Below are 19,955 nucleotides of genomic sequence, written 5' to 3' on the forward strand. Positions count from 1 at the left end.
CTAGGAAATCGTTCAAAGAAGTGACCACTAAACTGAGAGACTTGGGAATATCTTACAGGTGGGGTTTCCCTACCAAATTAATAGTGTGGTACAAGGGAAACAATGTCTCGTTACTTAATACTGAAGAGGGACGGGATTTTGTCGCATTTATTCAAAATGAGCGTAAAGATAAAGGATGATTTTCATGTTAGTCTATATCTTAGGTTCCCTATATATATAACCTCTATGTTCTAAAGACGGTATAAATTATTCTAATAGAGCTTTGGCTGGTCGCGTAGGACCTTCGCCACAGTTTCTTTACCCCAAACTAAGGAGAGAAACCAAGGTCACTTTCTCCAAGGAGAACTCCATAGTTTCTCAGTTTACTTTACACCTTTTATTGTTTGTCTTGTTTTTGCTCGATGTCTAAATTCTATAAGTATTCTTCTAGACTTTGGTCTTCTTGTTTGAATTTAACATACATATAGATGGAAATAAATGTATTGTCCTACAACTAAGAGGTCTTAAAAGCCCATACAAACAACATGTTACATGGAGGGAAATAAACTATACCATGCTGATATCGTATGCCTACAAGAGGTGTAATTCGCTAGGGATAACCATCCAGTGTTTCTACACAAACATTATACCCATACCTTTGAAGCATTTGGTGAAAAGAGGAAAGCTGGGGTTATGACCATAATCAGTAATAAAATACCGTTCGAGTTGATCAGCGAGGTAGTTGACCCAAGGGGGAGATTTCTGTGACGAGCGTCAGCATACGCTGAGTCATTTTTCTTGAATGAGTGGACCCTCTGGGCCATGGCACCCACCCACCTAGGGCGGGCTAACCTAGTGAGAAGCCACCCCCTATACAGGGAGTGTCAGGGGCAGGACAAGGGGGTGAGCCACCACGGCAGCTGGACCAGACGGCCGACTCAGGGAAACAAGACAAGGCGAGACAAGACGTTAGTTCAAAGTAACTTCATTAAGGAACACTTCAGGGTCAAACAGGTACCAAACATAAACACACTGGAAACACATAGCAAGGTACGTGCAAGGGCACGCCAAAGTCCAAGGCATGGTTCGTGCAAGATGGTTGGCAGAGGCACGATGACGTCAGACTCCAGACAGCAAGCGAAGATCAACCGGGACATCAGGTTCTATGGCTCTGATGGTCGATCGGCAGGATCCGGGCATCCGGTAATCAGATCAGAGTTCCATGCAAGGAGACAAGACAAAGTTAGAGACATTATGCGTGTCAAGGAACATGCCGGGGTTCAAGACAGAGTGCGTGCCCGAAGACACGCCAGGATCCAAGATAGGGTACGGTGGCAACGGAATCCGGTGTGCTGGCATCGACCGACAGGATCCAGGAATCAGGCTGCGGAAGTCAGCTTCGAACACCAGGTCGCAGTCATCTAGGTCCAGACCTCTGGCAGCAGTCGACAGGTTACGGAATCCGTCAGGCAAGACAGGTTCCAGGACGGAGACCTGCGCGTGTAGAGAGACACGCCAGGGAGAGGTATAGGAACGGTGGCCTGCACGTGTAGAGACGGGACAGGTACAGGTACGGTGGCCTGCGCGTGTAGAGACACGCCAGGGAGAGGTACAGGGACGGAGGCCTGTGCGTGTAGAGACACGCCAGGGAGAGGTACAGGTACGGTGGCCTGTGCGTGTAAAGAGACACGCCAGGGAGAGGTACAGGGACGGAGGCCTGCGCGTGTAGAGAGACACGCCAGGGAGACAAGGTTCAGGACAGAGCAAAGAAAGAGAAAGGCTTGTGCAAGAGTAGCACGAAAACGCACAGTGCGAGAACCAGCGTGAGTTCTAGGGAGCACAGAAACCACGGCTGGGGCACCGGCAGGCGGTACCGGTGGTGGCACAGGCAGGCGGGCACGACTAGAGGCGGCACGGCTGAGGAACACACAGGCGGTAACCACTATAGCTCTGGACGGTGGGCACGGCTGAGGCACACAGGCGGGCACGACAAGAGCTGCACGGCTGAGGCGCAACAGGCGGGCAAAGGGCGACCAGACGCGTGCAAGAGGGCACGGGGCCACAAGGCAGGGCTAGGCAAAGGTACAGGACAGAGACGCGTGCGAGACAGCATGGCAAGGCCTAGTACGAGAGGTGCAAGAGCACATGAAATATCAGAGACAAGGCAGAGTACAAGGAAGAGTCCTGCACATGCAGAGGGCATGCCAGGGGCAAAGGACAAGGCGAGACCTGCGCGTGCCGAGGGGCACGCCAGGGACAGGGTACACGAAGCAGAATCAGAGAAAGGAAGAACTACAAGGCAAAGCAGAGACAAAACATGGCACGAGGGACAAACACTAGACAAGGCACGAGACAAGAGACGGAGTACAAGCACGGAGTGTGTGCAGAGACGCACGACAGAGCAAAGTGCAAGGGCACAGAATAGAGGGAGCGACCCAGCAGACCAAGCAGCCATGCAGGGAAGCAACACAATACTCAGGCGCTGAGCATAGGGAGGGGCGGTCTGATATAGGGCATAGGCACCTCCACTTTTGGGTCAGGACCAGGGGAGAACTTCCGGTTCAGATCCTCAGGATAACAGAGAGCAGTCACATGATCAGGATTCCAGGCATGCAGAGATGATTGCCGAACCAGACAATGCTGGAACCCAGGAAAGGTCACATGATCAGGAGTTTCAGACATGCAGAGATGATCACAGAAGGCAGAGCAGAAATGCAGGCATCTTGCAGCCCAACAGTCTGTCAGTATTCCGGGTTTTCTAAATCACCTTGTGAATGAATTTGCCCTTTGTCAAGATGGAGGTTGCTGTTCTTGTGTGCCCTACTTCCTGTTCATTTGTATGAAACCCGGCTCAGGTGCTGCCTTCCTTGCTGGAGTATTCTGCTTCCTTCAGCTGTGCTGCTGGTTTCTTAGTGTGCTTCTGCTGTGGCTCTGGACATTCCCTGTTCTCTGTAGGGAAAGCTGCACTCATCTTTGGAACTTAACCCTTGGTTCACGGTATCTGGTAAGAACTGTGTTCCTGAACTATGTGTTATTCTTAACCCTTCACTCTCCCCAATGAGAGCAGTCGGAACTGTCACCAACCGTATGCTTTAATGTGAACCTGTTCCTGGACTCACCTGTGTTCATGCCGCTCCTGGGATCAACTTGTAAATCAGCTTTTGGACTGTCCTGTGCTTTTGCTCGTCTGGGATTTACCTATAGACTTGTTCTGGACTTCCCTGTGCTTGCTACATACCGGGATTGGACTCTCTCTGCATCACTACGTTGTGAACTGTGCCACGTCACCTGAGTGTTACACTCACCTTTGGATCACATGTTTATGAGGACTCTGTCTTAGGAACTTTACTGAATGGCTATATAGCTTTAGGACTTGTCTCATTTCAGGTTATCAGCATATTGTTTTTGGGTGTCACTGCTGTTATAAAATACACTATTTGCACTAAAGTAACCCGCTTCTGTCTGATCATTGCCCCACGCTATCAGAATCCTCGAGTTCCTACAATAGTATTACACAGTCATGAGGTGAGTGTGCACACTGCTCTAGGGAACATGCAGCAAAACAGACATGGCGGACATAACAGACCTGGCGAGCATGACAATTTCACATATTGTTATGTAAACTTAACGGCAAAATATTCACCATTGCTAACATCTATGCACCTAATACAAAACTGTTCCCTTTTTTCAACAAAGTAATTTGAAAAATTAATAATATCAAACAGGGTGAACTGTTGATATTAGGAGATTTTAATATGGTGCCCGACAAACGTATGGACTCCTCCTCTTCTGCACGCCTATCGGCCTCATCCTTGGGTAACTGGTTGCTCAAGAATGAGTTGTTTGATGCTTTTAGGTGCCTAAACTCGTCCTCCCGTGAGTATACCTACTATTCTGATGTCCATGGATCCTCATCCAGGATAGATTTATTTCTTACAAATATCTTCTCCTTACCTAAATTCAAAAAGGTTGAAATCCTTAACAAATCCTTTTCTGACCATACTCCCCTAATGGCTAAATTTGTAATAGGGCCCCCGGTTAATAACACCTTTTTGTGGAAAACAAACCTATCCATACTCAAAATCCCAAAATATCCAAAATCTTTAGAAGCCTCCATAAGAAACTACTTCAGTGAAAACTCTACTGGAACCATAGATCCATTTACTCTTTGGCACGCTCATAAGTCAGTTATCAGGGGATGCCTTATGCAGCTCTTCTCCAGACATAAAAAGAAAATAGGGAAAAGATATCTAGTCTACAAGCGAGTATTAAAGTAAAAGAGGAACAGCAGTCTAAATGGAGTACTCCGTCTCACGATACTCATATGGAAATTCTGAGACAAGAGCTCAGCGCACAGATTTTGACTATGACTCGGCTCTCAGAGCCTCAGAACTCGCTTCTTAGGCTGAGTTCACACGTGGCGTTTTTTTCGCGTTTCCGCGGCGGTTTTAACCGCGCGATTTTGCCGCGAAAACGCAAAAAATAAGCATCCCATGCATTCTTATGGGATTCCGCAATGCTGTACTAATGCTGCGGCTTTTACCGCGGTGGAATCGCTTTGCGGTAAAAACCGCAGCATGCTCATTAATTTGCGGAATCGCGGCGATCCCGCACCCATAGGAATGCATTGTTCCGCTTACTTCCCGCATGTGGCTGTGCACACCATGCGGAAAGTAAGCAGAACAACTGCGGATGGTATCCACGGTCCGGAGGAGAGGAGACTGTCCTCTGGGCTCTGGGCACCATATCCCTGTAAAAAATAGAATTTAAAATAAAAAATATTGTTATTCTTACCTTCCGGCGTCCCGCGCAGTATTCCCGCCTCTCTCTCCACGCTCCCGTTCCCAGTAAGCCTTTGCGAAAATGCCCACGATGGCGTCCGTTCTCGCGGGATCGCGAAGTCTCGCGGTCATTCGTGCGACGTCATCGCGAATTACCGCGAGACATCGCGATCCCGCGAGAACTGACGTCATCGCGGGCATTTTTGCAAAGGATTACTGGGAACGGATGCGCGGGACGTCAGAAGGTAAGAATAACACCATTTTTTATTTTTTTTACATTTTATCTTTTACTACTGATGCTGCATAGGCGGCCTCAATAGTAAAAAGTTGGTCACACTCGTCAAACACTATGTATGACGAGTGTGACCAACCTGTCAATCAGTTCTCCAAGCGATGCTACAGATCGCTTGGAAAACTCTAGCATTTTGCAAGCTAAATACGCTTGCAAAATGCTAGTTTTTCGGCGGGAAAATCACCGGAATTTAAAATGCGATTTTCCCGCGGAATGGAATTCCGGAATTCTCGCGGTAATTTCCGCGAGAGTTCCGGTACGTGTGCACTTAGCCTTACTCCTCAAAGAATCAACCAACTAAATATATGATGAACAAACTTAAACAAGATCGTATTCGTAAAAGAATCTCTCAGATTTGTTCCTCATCGGGAGTCATGAAAACACATCCACAGGACATTGTCTTTTCTGCATTCTTTGAAAAATTGCAAAATTTAAATCTTGATCCCACAATTCCTGCCCCAAGCCAGTTGTCTATTGATTAATTTCTCTCTGGCTTGAACCTTCCGCAAATTGATAAATTGGAGTTAGAGATTCTTAATCGCCCTATTAGTGCGGAAGAAATAACCATCACTATTAGTCATCTTAAGCCACTGGAATCCCCCGGCCTGGACGGCTTTATTAATGAATACTACCAATTATTCTCTAAACTTTTGTCCCCACAATTGCAATCTCTTTTTGGTCATGTATCGACTTGTGGTTCCTTTCCCAAAACTATGTTGGAAGCTACGATCATAATGTTACCCAAAGGGAAGGATGAACTTGACAAGGTTGAAAATTTTAGGCCTATCTCCCTGATTAATGGAGATGTTAAGATTTATGCTAAGATCCTGGCTGATAGGCTTAAGACCATATTACCGAAATTGATGAAAGGTGATCAAGTAGGGTTTATTGTAGGCAGGCAAGCGTCCGACGGCACAAGGAGGATAATAAATGTTTTAAACATGATTAGGTCTTCTAATGTCCCCTCTTTGTTCTTGTCCCTAGATGCCGAAAAGGCTTTCGACAGAGTAAATTGGGTATACCTCCAAAATGCCTTATCTCGGTTTGGATTTAATGATAAATTTATTTCTAGTGTCTTTTCTTTATATGTAGAACCCAGTGCTAGAGTATACATGAATAATCACCTTTCTAAACCCTTTGCTATTACAAATGGCACCAGGCAGGGGTGTCCCTTATCCCCCTTGCTTTTCGCAATCGCTATAGAGCCTCTGGATGAAGCCATTAGGGCATCTGTCTCCATATCAGGGATAGAAGCTAAAGTCCGCTCACATAAAATTCATCTATTTGCTGATGATCTCTTTATATCAGTCACGAATCCGGTTGAATCTGTGGAGGCCCTGAAAATAATATTACAACAGTTTTCTAACATTTCTTTTTTTTAAATCCACCAGGCTAAGTCCAGAATTCTACCTTTTAGCTTAACACGAACGGATATTGAGGACGTTCTAAGCCGGACTAAATTTCAGCTAGAGGAGAGGAGCTTGACATACCTACGGTAGGCATCAACGTTACCCGTGATCTCCAAACGATTATCCCATCCAATATTGATATTCTGGTTAAGACAATCTCTAAAGACTTTATCCATTTCGGGCTTTTAGAACTTACATTGCTTGGCAGGGTATTGGCGGTCAAATCCTTTATCTTACCTAAGATCTTATATATTTTTCGGACAATCCCCTTAACAGTGCACATGAAACTGACTATCAAGCTACAAAACTTGATAAACTCATTTATTTGGCAGAATAAAAAACCAAGAATAGCAAATAACATTTTATATAGATGCAAAAACAATGGCGGAGTGGCCTTACCGAACATATGGGCTTATTACCGAGCGACCTTTATCAAGCATAGTCACCAATGGTTTAGGGAGGGGGGTTGTCCTTCATGGATGGATTTGGAATTGGCCCATAATAATTATACAGTAGCTCTCTACAGACCCTGTTTTTCAAGTTTATGCTGGAATGGACGTCCAAAACTCATAGTCACCCAATTTTTGATGTTGGAGGAAACTTGTCAAATTTAAAAAACTTGATGATAGAATTACCATTCTGAAATCTCTTCCCCTCAAATTCGTCTCGCACATATATAACTTTCCACTATCAAGTATATGGCATGACTCTCATGTTACAAAGGTCGGGGGGGTGTGGGATGGGTGTCATCTTCTCTCTTTCTCTGAGCTCAAGGACAAATACCATCTTCCTTCGGCAGAGTTTATGCCTTATTGTGAAAAGATCCTATCCAAAAACTACTTCGCAACAGAAATTTAAAAATTGTCTCTGCACTAGTGGGTAACCCTAACCTCAAAACCAAATGGTCTCTTAAAAGCATTTACCTCTATTTTAACGGGGATACTGAGTTTTTAAAAAACAATTACATGGCTAGATGGGAGGTAGATTTGAAGTCATCCATACAGTTGGACCAATGGGAATACGAGATCAAACTCTCATATAAATCCACTGTATCGATGAGTTTACATGAGACTTTTCTTTCAAGGTTATGCTTAGGTGGTATTACACGCCTACACGTCTGTCACATATTAGTACAGATATTTTGCCTTTATGCTAGAGAGGCTGTTCTCAACCCGGAAACTTATATCATATTTTCTGGTGCTGCCCAAAGCTGCGAAGTCTATGGTCACAAGTTAACTTTCATGTAAACTCTCTATCCCAGATTCCTATTGAGGTCACCCCATGAATGGCGCTTTTGTCTTTGTGAATGTCAGCCCATCCACCAAATTTGTGATCTTACATATCCTCTTGACTGTTAAAAATTGCATCGCCACATGGTGGAAAAAACCTGATGTGCCTAAATTTACTGATATCATAGGCCTCTTGCGCACACACAGTTGGATGGAAGAGAAAATTGCCTTCAACTCAGGTACCTTAATTAAGTATTACTTGAAGTGGGAAGTGTGGAATTTAAGGTTCCGATAATTCGGCCTTTATTCATACTCTTTCATTAATAAAAGTATCTGTAAGTGTATTATAATGACCAGTGTCTGGAAGTAGAGCAGAGCTCTCTAGCTTTTTATTTTCCCTTGTCCCTTTTGTTTCCCCTTTCTTTCCCTTTTAAAGACAAAATTTCAATAAAAATCATTTGAAAGGAAAGTGCAAAAGTGTCTGTGCAATAGCGGTCAATCAGAATAGGGAAGCAATTTTAGTGCTAAAACAGCTGAATAACACGAAAGCAAGTCTATTAGTGTGCCAGGGCAAAAAAAAAGGTTTGCTGAGACAAAAAAGAGGGAGATTACGCATGGAACAATGTTTCCACTGCCTAAATATAAAGTGCTAGTGCATTAAAAATATAAAGGTTATTAGTGTGAAGTAAAGACATATGCCTCCATAAAAATAGTATGGTTACCGTAAATCAGCAATGACATTAGACAGTAGACTTGTGTTCATGTTATTCAGCTTTTTTATCAGTAAAATCGCTTCCCGAATCTGATCGACCACTAGAGCTCAGTAGTCCTCATCCGTTTTGACATGATTTGGCACATCAGATTTTTTAACTAAAGATTATACCTTTTATTACTTGGGCATTGTTGTTTCCCTTTTTTTGGTTTCTCACATATTTATGGAACTGCCCACTAGTGATTTTTGGTCGTGCATAGGTTTATACAAAATACCATTGGGGCTGCAGGGAGCCCGAGCCACCTTCCAGAGGGCCATGAACTGGATCCTAGTCCCGCACAAAAAGTACGCCACAGCTTACCTCAGCGATATTGTGATATTCAGCCCGGATTGAGGAAGTCATCTGCAGAAGGAACAGGCCGTGCTAGATGTGCGGAGGAAGGCGGGGTTTACCAAACCCAAAGAAGTGCGCCGTGGGGAAAGAAGAGGAAAAATACTTGGGCTACATCTTCAGGAGAAATAAAGCCACAAATGAATAAGGTGGAGGCAATCCAAAATTGGCCGCAACCAGTCTCCAAGAAACAGGATCAGGCATTTCTGGGAATGGTGGGATATCGCTGTAATCGCAGCAAAAGGTGGCGCAACAAAGTATTAAGTTACAGGGGCCAAATAATATTGCACGCCCCACTTTTCAGTTTTTGACTTTCCACAAAAATTTAAAATAACAAATAAATTTCGTTCAACTTCACAATTGTGTCCCACTTGTTGTTGATTCTTCATCAAAAATTTACATTTGGTATCTTTATGTTTGAAGCATATGTGGGAAAAGGTTGAAAAGTTCCAGGGGGGCGAATACTTTCACAAGGCACTGTACCTCTTAGTCCAGAACGTCATGCTAGTGTCAGATCATACGCCCCTAAGATGGATGAGGAAAGGAAGGGGAAGAATATCAGGGTGACTAGATGGTTTTTAGGGCTACAGGACTTCAACTTTCATGTGGAGCACAGGCCTGGGAAGCTGCACGGTAACGCAGATGTTCTGCCTAGACTTCCCTGTTGGGTGACTGAAGGTGCCAAAACCCCAGCTTTGGGTAGAGTGGGGTATGTGACAAAGTTACTGGCAAAGTACTGGAGGGGATACATGTATCACTGCTCTGTTTGTGATAAGGAGTGTACTGCGGGCACTTCTGTGATTTTCACAGCTGTGATTGAAAATCTACCTGTGTGTTAGCTGAACACCAGACAACTGTAGGAATAGGGGTGCACATAAAAAAAGATAAATCCAATATAGTCCAACAAAAAGAGAAAAAAGGTGGCACTCACCATCCAGTTAAAACAGTCCCTTATTTAATCAATAAAACGAGTACAGTGGGAGAGGAGCGGAAACCTTCTGTTGATGATGGCCGTTTCACGCTAACTGCACTTCAACGTGTCCTGTGTATCACTGAGGTTGTTAGCTTCAGTGATATGAACCTAGGAGAAAACTCTAGCACACAAAGTGCTGAGAGGGGATAATTGGCCATGTTTAGGGCTAGGATGAGTGAACAGCTGTAGAGTGAGTGGAGTCCAGAGGATAAATACACAGACTTCTGGCTCATTCAGTGTTGGCTGAATCTGGAGGTGCAAGCTCTAGAGCTGTGTTTTGATGATAAGGAAAGCTGAATTTTTTTGTTTTTTGTTAACCAGCGGACTGATCGCCACAGCAACACGGACTATGCCATACGTTATATTTTTGTTTTCCTGTTTGGCCAGAAAGGCTGTGTTTGTCTTGCTAACGCTGCACTGGTTTATGCAGTACCTTTAATAAACCAGTGGAAGATTTAAAGAGACAATGTTCCTGTGTCTACCTCTATATGCAGCCAAGTGAGCTGGAGGAGATCCGAAATCTGTGGGCCAACCAAAAGTTGGGAGGCAACAAGTATCACCTGGTATGAGGGCAGTGGGAATATCAACCCCGGGGAGGGGATCTTGTGGACTGGGGGCAATTTATTTTGGATATTTACCTGGATTTGCTGTACAACCATGGATGTAAGGAATAAAAAATAGTTGCATTGTTACCTGCCTAGGTGATTATTACAACCTACTGCTGATGTGTCCTCTGACTCTATCATTGATCCTCTCACCTCTGCCTCCACTAAACTTACTGTTGAACCGATTGACTCTGACATTAATCCTACTGCCTCTGCCTCTCCTGATGCCTTCAGTGAACTCACTGTTGTCCTTACTGACTTTAAAAATTGATCCTTCCCCCTCTGCCCTGATATCACCACTGACTTCTGTGCTCACCGACTCGGTCTCCCGAGATGCCACCACTGAACTTACTGATGTCCCCACTGACTCTACCATTGATCCTCCCACCTCTACCTTCGCTGATGCCACCCCTAGACTTACTGATGTGCCCACTGACACTACCATTGATCCTCCCGCCTCGGTCTCCCGAGATGCCACACTGAATTTACTGATGTCCCCGCTGACTCAACCATTGATCCTCCCACCTCTACCTTCGCTGATGCAACCGCTAGACTTACTGATGTGCCCACTGACACTACCATTGATCCTCCCACCTTGGCCTCCTGAGATGCCACCACTGAACTTTCTGCTATCCACACTGAATTTACCATTGATTCTTCCCCCTCTGCCCTGATGCCAGCACTGGACTTACTGATGTGCCCACTGACTCTACCATTGATCAGCCCGCCTCGGCCTCCTGAGATGCCAACACTGAACTTACTGATAATGATGCCACACACACACACACACACACTAGACTCTAGTAACGAGCAGCTGAAATAAGACATGCAGCCATTCTATAGCAGACTTTATTTAATGATATTATGGGATGTTGTAATGCAATAAGAAGCGTTTCATACTGCTGCTCCCCAAAGTCTTTACAGCTTGTGAGGAAAAACAGACTTTTTGTCCCGCATGTGTCTGCTGCCTCCCCCATAACATGCGTGTGGGTTCAGCCTGGCACACATGGGGACTGTTACAATCTGGATGCGGTGTGTAAACAATTTTGGACAAGTCTTCTGATCCAGTGCAATCTCCACTCAGTCAAAGATCTTTCTTTCCTGGAAGGAGGGGAGTGCACAAACCTACACCCCAGTCTCAGTCACTTTGTGCTGCATTGTGGTATACTGTGGTGTCCCCAAAATACAGAACGAGTGCATGTGGCCGACACGGCGATGTGTTATGGTGTCTCCTAAGAGTGTCCTCTGTGTGCTCAGCCCTTGTACTCAAAATTGCTATTCCGCCCTTTCATCATGAAAATGTCTGTAAGGGCTCATTGACTGAGACGATTTATTGGTGAGTCCTGTGTCCCTGGGTGAAGTGTTCAGATTACTGGAAGGCTCTATGCATTACCACATACTGTATACAATATATGCCTAGTGTATGCTGGCGGGTGCAGGTATACAGGATAACAGTCTACTGACTGGCACAGAAAAGCGAAAAGCAGACATGGCTGCTCTGCCCGGGTGTTCATCACAGCTCCCGTAGCCTTGGTCAGCAGGTCACACAGTGAATATGGGCTGCTTCTTTATCGTCTTTCAGATCATTATTGTAATGCTCATTCTTAGCAACAAACTTCAAATGTGAAAATAAAATGATTGATTTGTGATTGGCAGAGATCTGGTTCCTTTGCACAGTCTTTGTGTGGGACTGTGTATATTGCGTAGCACTGTTTAAATGAAGAGCAATGTCCCCTAGTTGAGCTGGAGTGAGGATGGTGTGTGCACCGAGGGGCCATTACCTAACATTGCCTCTACCATCACTGGTTCCATTCTTTACTTTTGTTGCCAGATTTGGCACTTGCACCTTCAGTCTTTGTCCCTTTCTTGCAACCGCAGGGGTTGCTGGACACTCGCCAGGGACTTGAGCTCGTGATTGAAGTCTGGGAGTTTGTTGTACACGGTGAGATGTGGCAACTGGTCTTCTCTGCCGGGATGGAGAGGGACTTTCTGTTCTGGAGAGAGACTGGCTTCGTGGCGATGGACTGAGTGTTCGCACTGGAACCACTGGACTCTTGGGTGCTCCACGATTGACTCTCCGTACATTGGTTCTAGACGGAATTGGACTTGAAAGAGGGGGAAGCCTCATATGTAAGGATTTAGGCTTATGGTCCGGGGAGAGCCCAGTACTGCCAACAATAGCTGCCCATGGAGTGTGGCACCTATATAAATCAGGAGAAACAAAGATTAAATATAGGTCAAAAGGACAGATATACAGCATGGTGACAAAAATGGGCAAAAGGGGCATTAACAATTCAGGAAACAGCCATTGAGTATGGCACCCACCAAGGAAACCAGAATAAGTCACTGAGTATGGTACCTTTCTTGGGTGCAAGTCTAAGGCTAGAGATCACCAGTCACTTAGTTTTTTACAAACCATGGGTGCAGATCTAAGGCTGGGGATGACCAGTCACTGGGTATGGTACTTACATGGGTCCTGGCCAAAAGTTGGGGATGAACAGTCATTGGGTATGAAACCTAACATGGGTTCATAGGTGTAGGTCTAAGGCACCTATCATGGGTGTACGTATAAGGTTGGAGATGAAGACTTTTAGTTGTGGATCAGCAGTCATTTGGTATGGCACCTATCATGGGTGCAGGTCTAAGGCTGAAGATGAACATTCACTGGTTATGGCACCTATCATGGGTGCAGGTCTCAGGCTAGAGATGGGAAGCAGGGTAACCCGATCGCAGGGGAGCACAAAGGAAAGGGAGAAGCTTGAAAGGTTTTTCTCTTTTTCAAGCTTCTCCCTTTCCTTTGTGCTCCCCTGCAATCGGGTTACCCTGCTTCCCATGTTTTTATCCTCTCTAGAGGCACCCGACAGAAGCAGCATCAGATTACATCTACCAGCGCCCTGAGACCTGTCAGCCTGGCGCTCCATATATCTGTCTCACTCTGACTATTTCAGGCTAGAGATGAACACTCACTGGTTAGGGCATCTATCATGGGTGCAGATCTGTATGCGGATGCGTCCGCTTGCGTCGTTTTGACGCTACGGCGTCATGCGTCGAACGCAACGTGTTGCATTTTGTTGCGGTCGCCGCATCGTCAAAACGACGCATGCGGACATATCCGCATACATCCGCACGCCCTGCGTACCCAATGCTACGGTCAGCAAGGTACTCCCTCAGCATCTTCCCAAACTTTTCACTCCTTGTAAGAGTACCGCATGCCTCAGGGCCTGTGCGATGGGAGGGTCTGAGAAAACTTTAACAGTGTTCCCCTGCCTCTGCTGGAATGGAGTTGTGTCTCTCTCGCCTGTACTTCTTGGTTGTCCAATGAACTGTGACCTCTACCTTTTTTAATAATTCCGCAACAATGGCCCTCTGGTACTGCCCCATTTTAGTAGACCTGTCCGCCTCGGGAATGAAAGAAAGAAAGTTTTCCTTGTAGCGTGGGTCTAGAAGTGTCACCAACCAGTAATGACTGTCTCCCAAAATTTTGAGTTTGAGAACGCAAGGGTCATGGGAAAGGCAACGTAACATAAACTCAGCCATGCGTGCCAAACTGCTAACAGGCAAGACTTCCGTGCCCTCACCAAGAGGAAGACTGACCATGCTCTCCTCCTCCCTGTCCTCAGGACATCCACGCTGAACAGATGGTATGACAGTTGTGCAGGTAGTACTGTCTATAGCACATGAAACTAGCTCCTGTTATTCCTCCTCCTCTTTGTCACCCAATCCACATTGGGATGAGATGAGGCTAGGCTGAGTGTAATCACTCTGTATGGTTCCTTCCTCCATCTCATCATGCTCCGCCTGCAATGCATCCTCTTTGATTGTGAGGAGATAGCGTTTCAGAACACAGAGAAGCAAAATGGTGACACATCGCCATTCACCATCTTGGTGGAGGATGATACATATGGCTGACATCCATATCCACTCCTGAGGTCTTATGTGTGGAGTCTGAACTGAATACCGACAGCCTCGTTGATGCTGGTAGTTAACAACTGCCCTCTTCTGCTCACAAATCCTTTCCAACATCCGCAGTGCAGAGTTCAAATGCGTGGGGACATGACACACCAGTCGGTGAGCCGGAAGCTGCAAATGCTGCTGAAGCATGGCAAGGGCGGCGGGAGCTGTAGCTGACTTTCTAAAATGGCCACACAGGTGGCATATTTTGACAAGCTGATCCGGCAGCTCCGGGTAGGTGTTGCGAAACCGCTGAACCACGAGGTTAAGCGCACGTGCCTGGCATGGTACGTGTGTGAGCTCGCCTCACCTCAGAGCCGCTACCAGATTCCAGCCATTGTCACACACAACCATGCCTGGCTGTAGGTTCAGCGGTGTCAGCCACAGATCTGCCTGCTCTTTCAGAGCTGTCCACAACTCTTCAGCATTGTGCGGTTTATCACCTAAGCATATTAGTTTCAGCACAGCCTGTTGCCACTTGGCTGAGGCAATGCTGCAGTGCTTTCAGCTTGTGACTGATGTGGTCATTTCAGAGATGGAGGCTGAAAAGGAGGAGGAAGAGGAGGAGGTGCAGTTGCTATAGACTGTGGGGGCAACCCTGATTGACCTAGGGCCCGCAATCCTCAGCGTCGGGAGGACGTGTTCCATCCCAAGGTCCGACTGGGTCGTGGCTTCTACTACGTTAACCCAGTGTGCCGTCACCAAGATGTACCGTCCCTGCCCACAAGCACTTGTCCACGTGTCCGTGGTTAGGTGGACCTTCCCATTAACTACATTATTGAGGGCATGGCTAATGTTGTGGGACAAGTGCTTGTGTAATGCGGGGATGGCACACTTTGAGAAATAGTGGTGGCTGGGGACTGAGAACTGAGGGACGGCCCCGCCAACAGGTTGTGGAAAACTTCCATCTCCACGAGCCTAAAAGGCAACATTTTGAGTGCAAGCAGTTGCGAAATGTGTGAATTTAGTAGTATGGCCTGTGAGGTGCTGGCTGCGTGTTTGCGTTTGCGTTCCAAAGACTGGGGTATGGACAACTGAACGCTGTGCTGGGACACTGCTCTGGGTTCAACAGTGGTGTGCCGCGGTCCCGAGTAATTGGGACAGGAAGGTCGGGTGAGAAGATGTGGGTGTTTGTTGTGGCACAATTTCAGCTTGTCCACGGCCTTGGCCTCTGCATGCACCATCACCATCAAGCCCAGTTCCCCATCCCTTGCCCATTTTAAATAGAGGACAATATTTTCCACGTTCACTACAAATGGCTGAATTCGGAGCAAACTTATATGTGATCCGTGTGACGGACAAACCACGGTTTTCAATAGTTGGCCTGTAGGTATTTTTTCCAGCAAACTGGTGGCTATAACTTTGCTAACACATTGCAACAAAAATTAAATGGAGGCCAGAAATGGCAGAATTTTGAGCGAGGTTATATGTGATCCGTGTGACGGACAAACCAGTTTTCAATAGCTGGCCTGTAAAAAAATTATTCCTGGCCTCTGTTACCTGGGGCTATGTCTAGAAATATCTGTAAAAGCAGAAGCAGCAGACAGAACTGGAATGGACCCTTTTGCTATATGCACTGCAGTCTGCCACACACACTGCCTGCCTAGCATTGATATCTATGCAGCTGGATTAGTCCTCAGGACTGTTAGTTGAGATGGACATGTGCATTATATATGGTATACCCAAACTATGTAAGAACAAAGCAAATCTCTCCCTAGCTCACAGCACCTCTTCCTACACTGCCCGATTCCGGAGTAGACTGTGACGAGCATGACGGTGCCAGGTCTGATATAGACCTGATGACGCTGTGCGGCCAGCCAGTCACTGTAATGCCACAACCAACATGGCTGCGGCATTACAGTGTGTGGCAGACAATCCCTGCATGTTCATTGGGTCTCTAAAGAGCGCCAAACATACAGGGAGGGGACCCGAGCTCCCACCGAGCAACCCCGGAAATACTCTGCGAGCTCCGAGGATCTTGAGCAGTGAGATGCTTGGGTGAGCACCAAGTAGTGGCGAGCCTGCTCGCTCATCACTGGTAATCATAATAATGAGGTACATGAAAGTCCTATTATAAAGGTTCTATGTAAGCAGAAGGACAGAGTGGTATGCAGTAACCACATATAGCACATATCAGTGAATTAGGGCAAATAAAGCTCCCTGGGGTGATAATTTAGTCAATAATCTCACGTATGGAATAGAATAAAGTCAGAAATGCATGACTGACAACTAGGCAGCCATACCCTACCACTTAGCCAATTACCTCTTCTCTCCCTCGTTCATTTAGTCAATATACCTGTTACAGCTTAGATCCTTATACATCCGGGCAGCCAAAACCCTGTGGGTACGGAGTCCCTTCTAACAGGCACCTTGTTTAGACTTTTCTCACCAGGACTATAAGTAATCTTTGTGTTCACCGTTGCTTTCAGCAATTTGGGACCCCACTACACATGGCTCCTTATGGCACACAGATCTTGGGCTAAGGTGAACTACCATCTGCATCCTCTCCTCCTTAACTCCTTGCCTTCTACTCAACAAACGTTACTATCACCCACTTTTCATATTCTTCTCTTGGCTGCAGTACTATAAGCTGCTATTATCTTGCTGTTTTGGGGACCTCTTTATGACTGTGTAATTATTTATTGTAATTCTCGTAATGTTATTTACACCTTGGATTTGTATCTGATATCTCATCGTTTTGTCTTTCAGCGACTGTATGATTAAGACCCGGGAGGGGGCGAAACGTCGCGTTTTCTAGTCTCTTTACCATCTGTATTTTATTGTATGCTCCCTTGAAATCACTTGCTCATCTTTAATAAATTGAACACTTTATTTGCAATTAAACCACCTTGAGTATGCGGTGAATACTGACTCTTCACTCACTCGTTATGGCACCTATCATGGGTGGAAGTCTAAGGCTGAAGATGAATAGTCATTGGGTATGGCATGTATCATGGGTGCAGCCCTAGGGCTGGGGATGGACATTCACTGGGTATGATACCTATCATGAGTACAGGTCTAAGCCTGGAGAAGACTAGTCTTTGGGCATGGTACCTATCATGGGTGTAAGTCTAAGGCTAAACATGAAGAGTCATTGGGAACTGAACCTATCATATGTACAGGCCTAAGTTTGGTGGATGACCAGTCATTGCATATGGCAGCTACCATGGGTGCAGGTCTAAGGTTGGGGATGGACAATCATTGGTTATGGCACCTAACATGGGTGGTCTTTAAGGACGCTGCCAACCTTACCGGAGCCAAGCTTTCGTACCAGGCTCAGACTGTCATCCTGCTGAGCTGTGGTGCCCCTTACGATGAAGGGTATGCGGCTTCATTTGAGGGGACTGGATACTAATCAGTGTTAGGCCATCAATATTAAGTATCCAGAGAACAGAGGACTGTCTTCCCTTACATGCCAAAGATTGGAAGTGAAACACCAGAAAAAAATGAAAATTCAGTATTTGCCAGGAACATGGAGGGCCACACCTTAATGTCTTATGCACCTGAAGGCTGTTATTTTGCAGACCCTGACTTTCCTCAATCTGGGGCGCACACTGCTGTTACTTGTGGTCCCTGCCCTGATGGAGAGAACCACCAATCCTCTGATCTGTGTCTCTGTATGGTCATGGCTGGGACCACCCTGCAGGACTCTAATCAAAGCAGTTATTGGTTTATAGGGTCTTCTAACAGGCTGTCTGTGAGTCCGGTATCGTTCAGTAACCAATCAGGGCTTTGCTTCAGGAGAAAATGCTCATTGGGGACTATATAAAGGTGTCTAGGGATGAAAGCCGCTGTGCCTGATCGTCCTGCACTTGCAATGGAAGCAGCAGGACAGTGCTGAGATGATGTCAGACACCACTAAGGTGCAAAAGAGCAGTGCGGGCCCCTGTACCATCTTCTGCCCTATCACTCTCCTTAATGTGCAGACGATCTTTTCCTACCTGTCCAGGGCTCCTACCCTCAGTTTACCACTTCTCTTTGGCTGATGATGCCCATGTGCGGAGACGCCTTCACTTTACATTATATAAGTACGGCTTGCTCACATATCACACTGCGTCTGCTGCCATTCTAGACTCCGGTTGTCTCCTTACTGCAGATTGACCCTCACTGATGTAACGTCAACATCTACTGGCCACGTACTCCTTGTTGGCGCCAGAGTTTCTTCTCACTTGTCCAGTGCAGGACATATAACGATGGCTGAACTGTGACGCCGTGTTAGGACCATGCTGAACCTACAGTCTGCACCAGACTATACCTATAGGGGAGTGTGACCCAGACAAATCCAGAACCTGTGTGATGACCATGGAAGGCATTAGCTGATTAATAGGTGGTAGGGTGCCCCCTACTAATCACAGACTGCACTGGTCTAAATGAAGGAGAACCAAGATCTTGGCCATTTAACACCTTCATTACTGTTATAAACAGTGACCACAGCATCTCAGAGATCTCAACAAAGGCATTTTCCACCTCAACATTGTAAGTTCTTACCTATTCATTGGTGAAAATGAACTGATCACTTTGGCACAGTCCCACCTGAACGTACGATGGCCAATATTGTCACCAACGCCCCAATCATGGAGGTTGTATGCTCAGTGACAATAATGGCTGGAGGTTGTATGCTCAAAGATAGTAATGGCTGGTGGTTGTACGTCCAGTAACAGTAATGGCTGGTGGTTCTATGTCCAGTAACAGTAATGGCTGGTGGTTGCATGTTCAGTAACAGTAATGGCTGGTGGTTGTATGCCCGGTGACAGTAATGGCTGGTGGTTGTATGTCCAGTAACAGTAATGGCTGGTGGTTGTATGCCCGGTAACAGTAATGGCTGGTGGTTGTATGTCCAGTAACAGTAATGGCTGGTGGTTGTAAGTCCAGTAACAGTAATGGCTGGTGGTTGTATGCCCGGTAACAGTAATGGCTGGTGGTTCTATGTCCAGTAACAGTAATGGCTGGTGGTTGTTTGCCCAATAACAGTAATGGCTGGTGGTTGTATGTCCAGTAACAGTAATGGCTGGTGGTTGTATGCGCACTAACAGTAATGGCTGGTGGTTGCATGTCTAGTGGCAGTAATGGCTGGTGGTTGCATGTTCAGTAACAGTAATGGCTGGTGGTTGTATGTCCAGTAACAGTAATGGCTGGTGGTTGTAAGTCCAGTAACAGCAATGACTGGTGGTTGTATGTCCAGTAAGAGTAATGGCTGGTGGTTGCATGTCTAGTGGCAGTAATGGCTGGTCGTTGTGTGTCCAGTAACAGTAATGACTAGTGGTTGTATGTCCAGTAACAGTAATGGCTAGTGGTTGTATGTCCAGTAACAGTAATGGCTGGTGGTTGCATTTCCAGTGTCAGTAATGGCTGGTGGTTGTATGTCCAGTAACAGTAATGACTGCTGGTTGTATGCCCAGTAACAGTAATGGCTGGTGGTTGCATGTCTAGTGGCAGTAATGGCTGGTGGTTGTACGTCCAGTAACAGTAATGGCTGGTGGTTGTATGTCCAGTAACAGTAATGGCTGGTGGTTGTACGTCCAGTAACAGTAATGGCTGGTGGTTCTATGTCCAGTAACAGTAATGGCTGGTGGTTGTTTGCCCAATAACAGTAATGGCTGGTGGTTGTATGTCCAGTAACAGTAATGGCTGGT

The 19,955-nt window shown here is 46.1% G+C and overlaps 1 protein-coding gene across 3 annotated transcripts in view; it reads right to left on the reverse strand.

Annotated features, from left to right (window-relative positions):
- Positions 1-11,204: 11,204 nt before the first annotated feature.
- TTBK1 (tau tubulin kinase 1) overlaps positions 11,205-19,955 on the reverse strand; it is a 268,616-nt gene continuing 259,865 nt past the window's right edge. For all 3 annotated transcript variants that reach the window (XM_073563522.1, XM_073563520.1, XM_073563521.1), the window contains one exon: positions 11,205-12,572. In XM_073563522.1, coding sequence (XP_073419623.1) covers positions 12,149-12,572 — 424 coding nt within the window. In that variant the 3' untranslated portion in view covers positions 11,205-12,148. The remainder of the gene's footprint in view (positions 12,573-19,955) is intronic.

Source organism: Dendrobates tinctorius, unplaced genomic scaffold (assembly GCF_039654945.1).
Source record: "Dendrobates tinctorius isolate UK_male_01 unplaced genomic scaffold, ASM3965494v1 ptg000393l, whole genome shotgun sequence".
Lineage (NCBI taxonomy): Eukaryota > Metazoa > Chordata > Amphibia > Anura > Dendrobatidae > Dendrobates > Dendrobates tinctorius.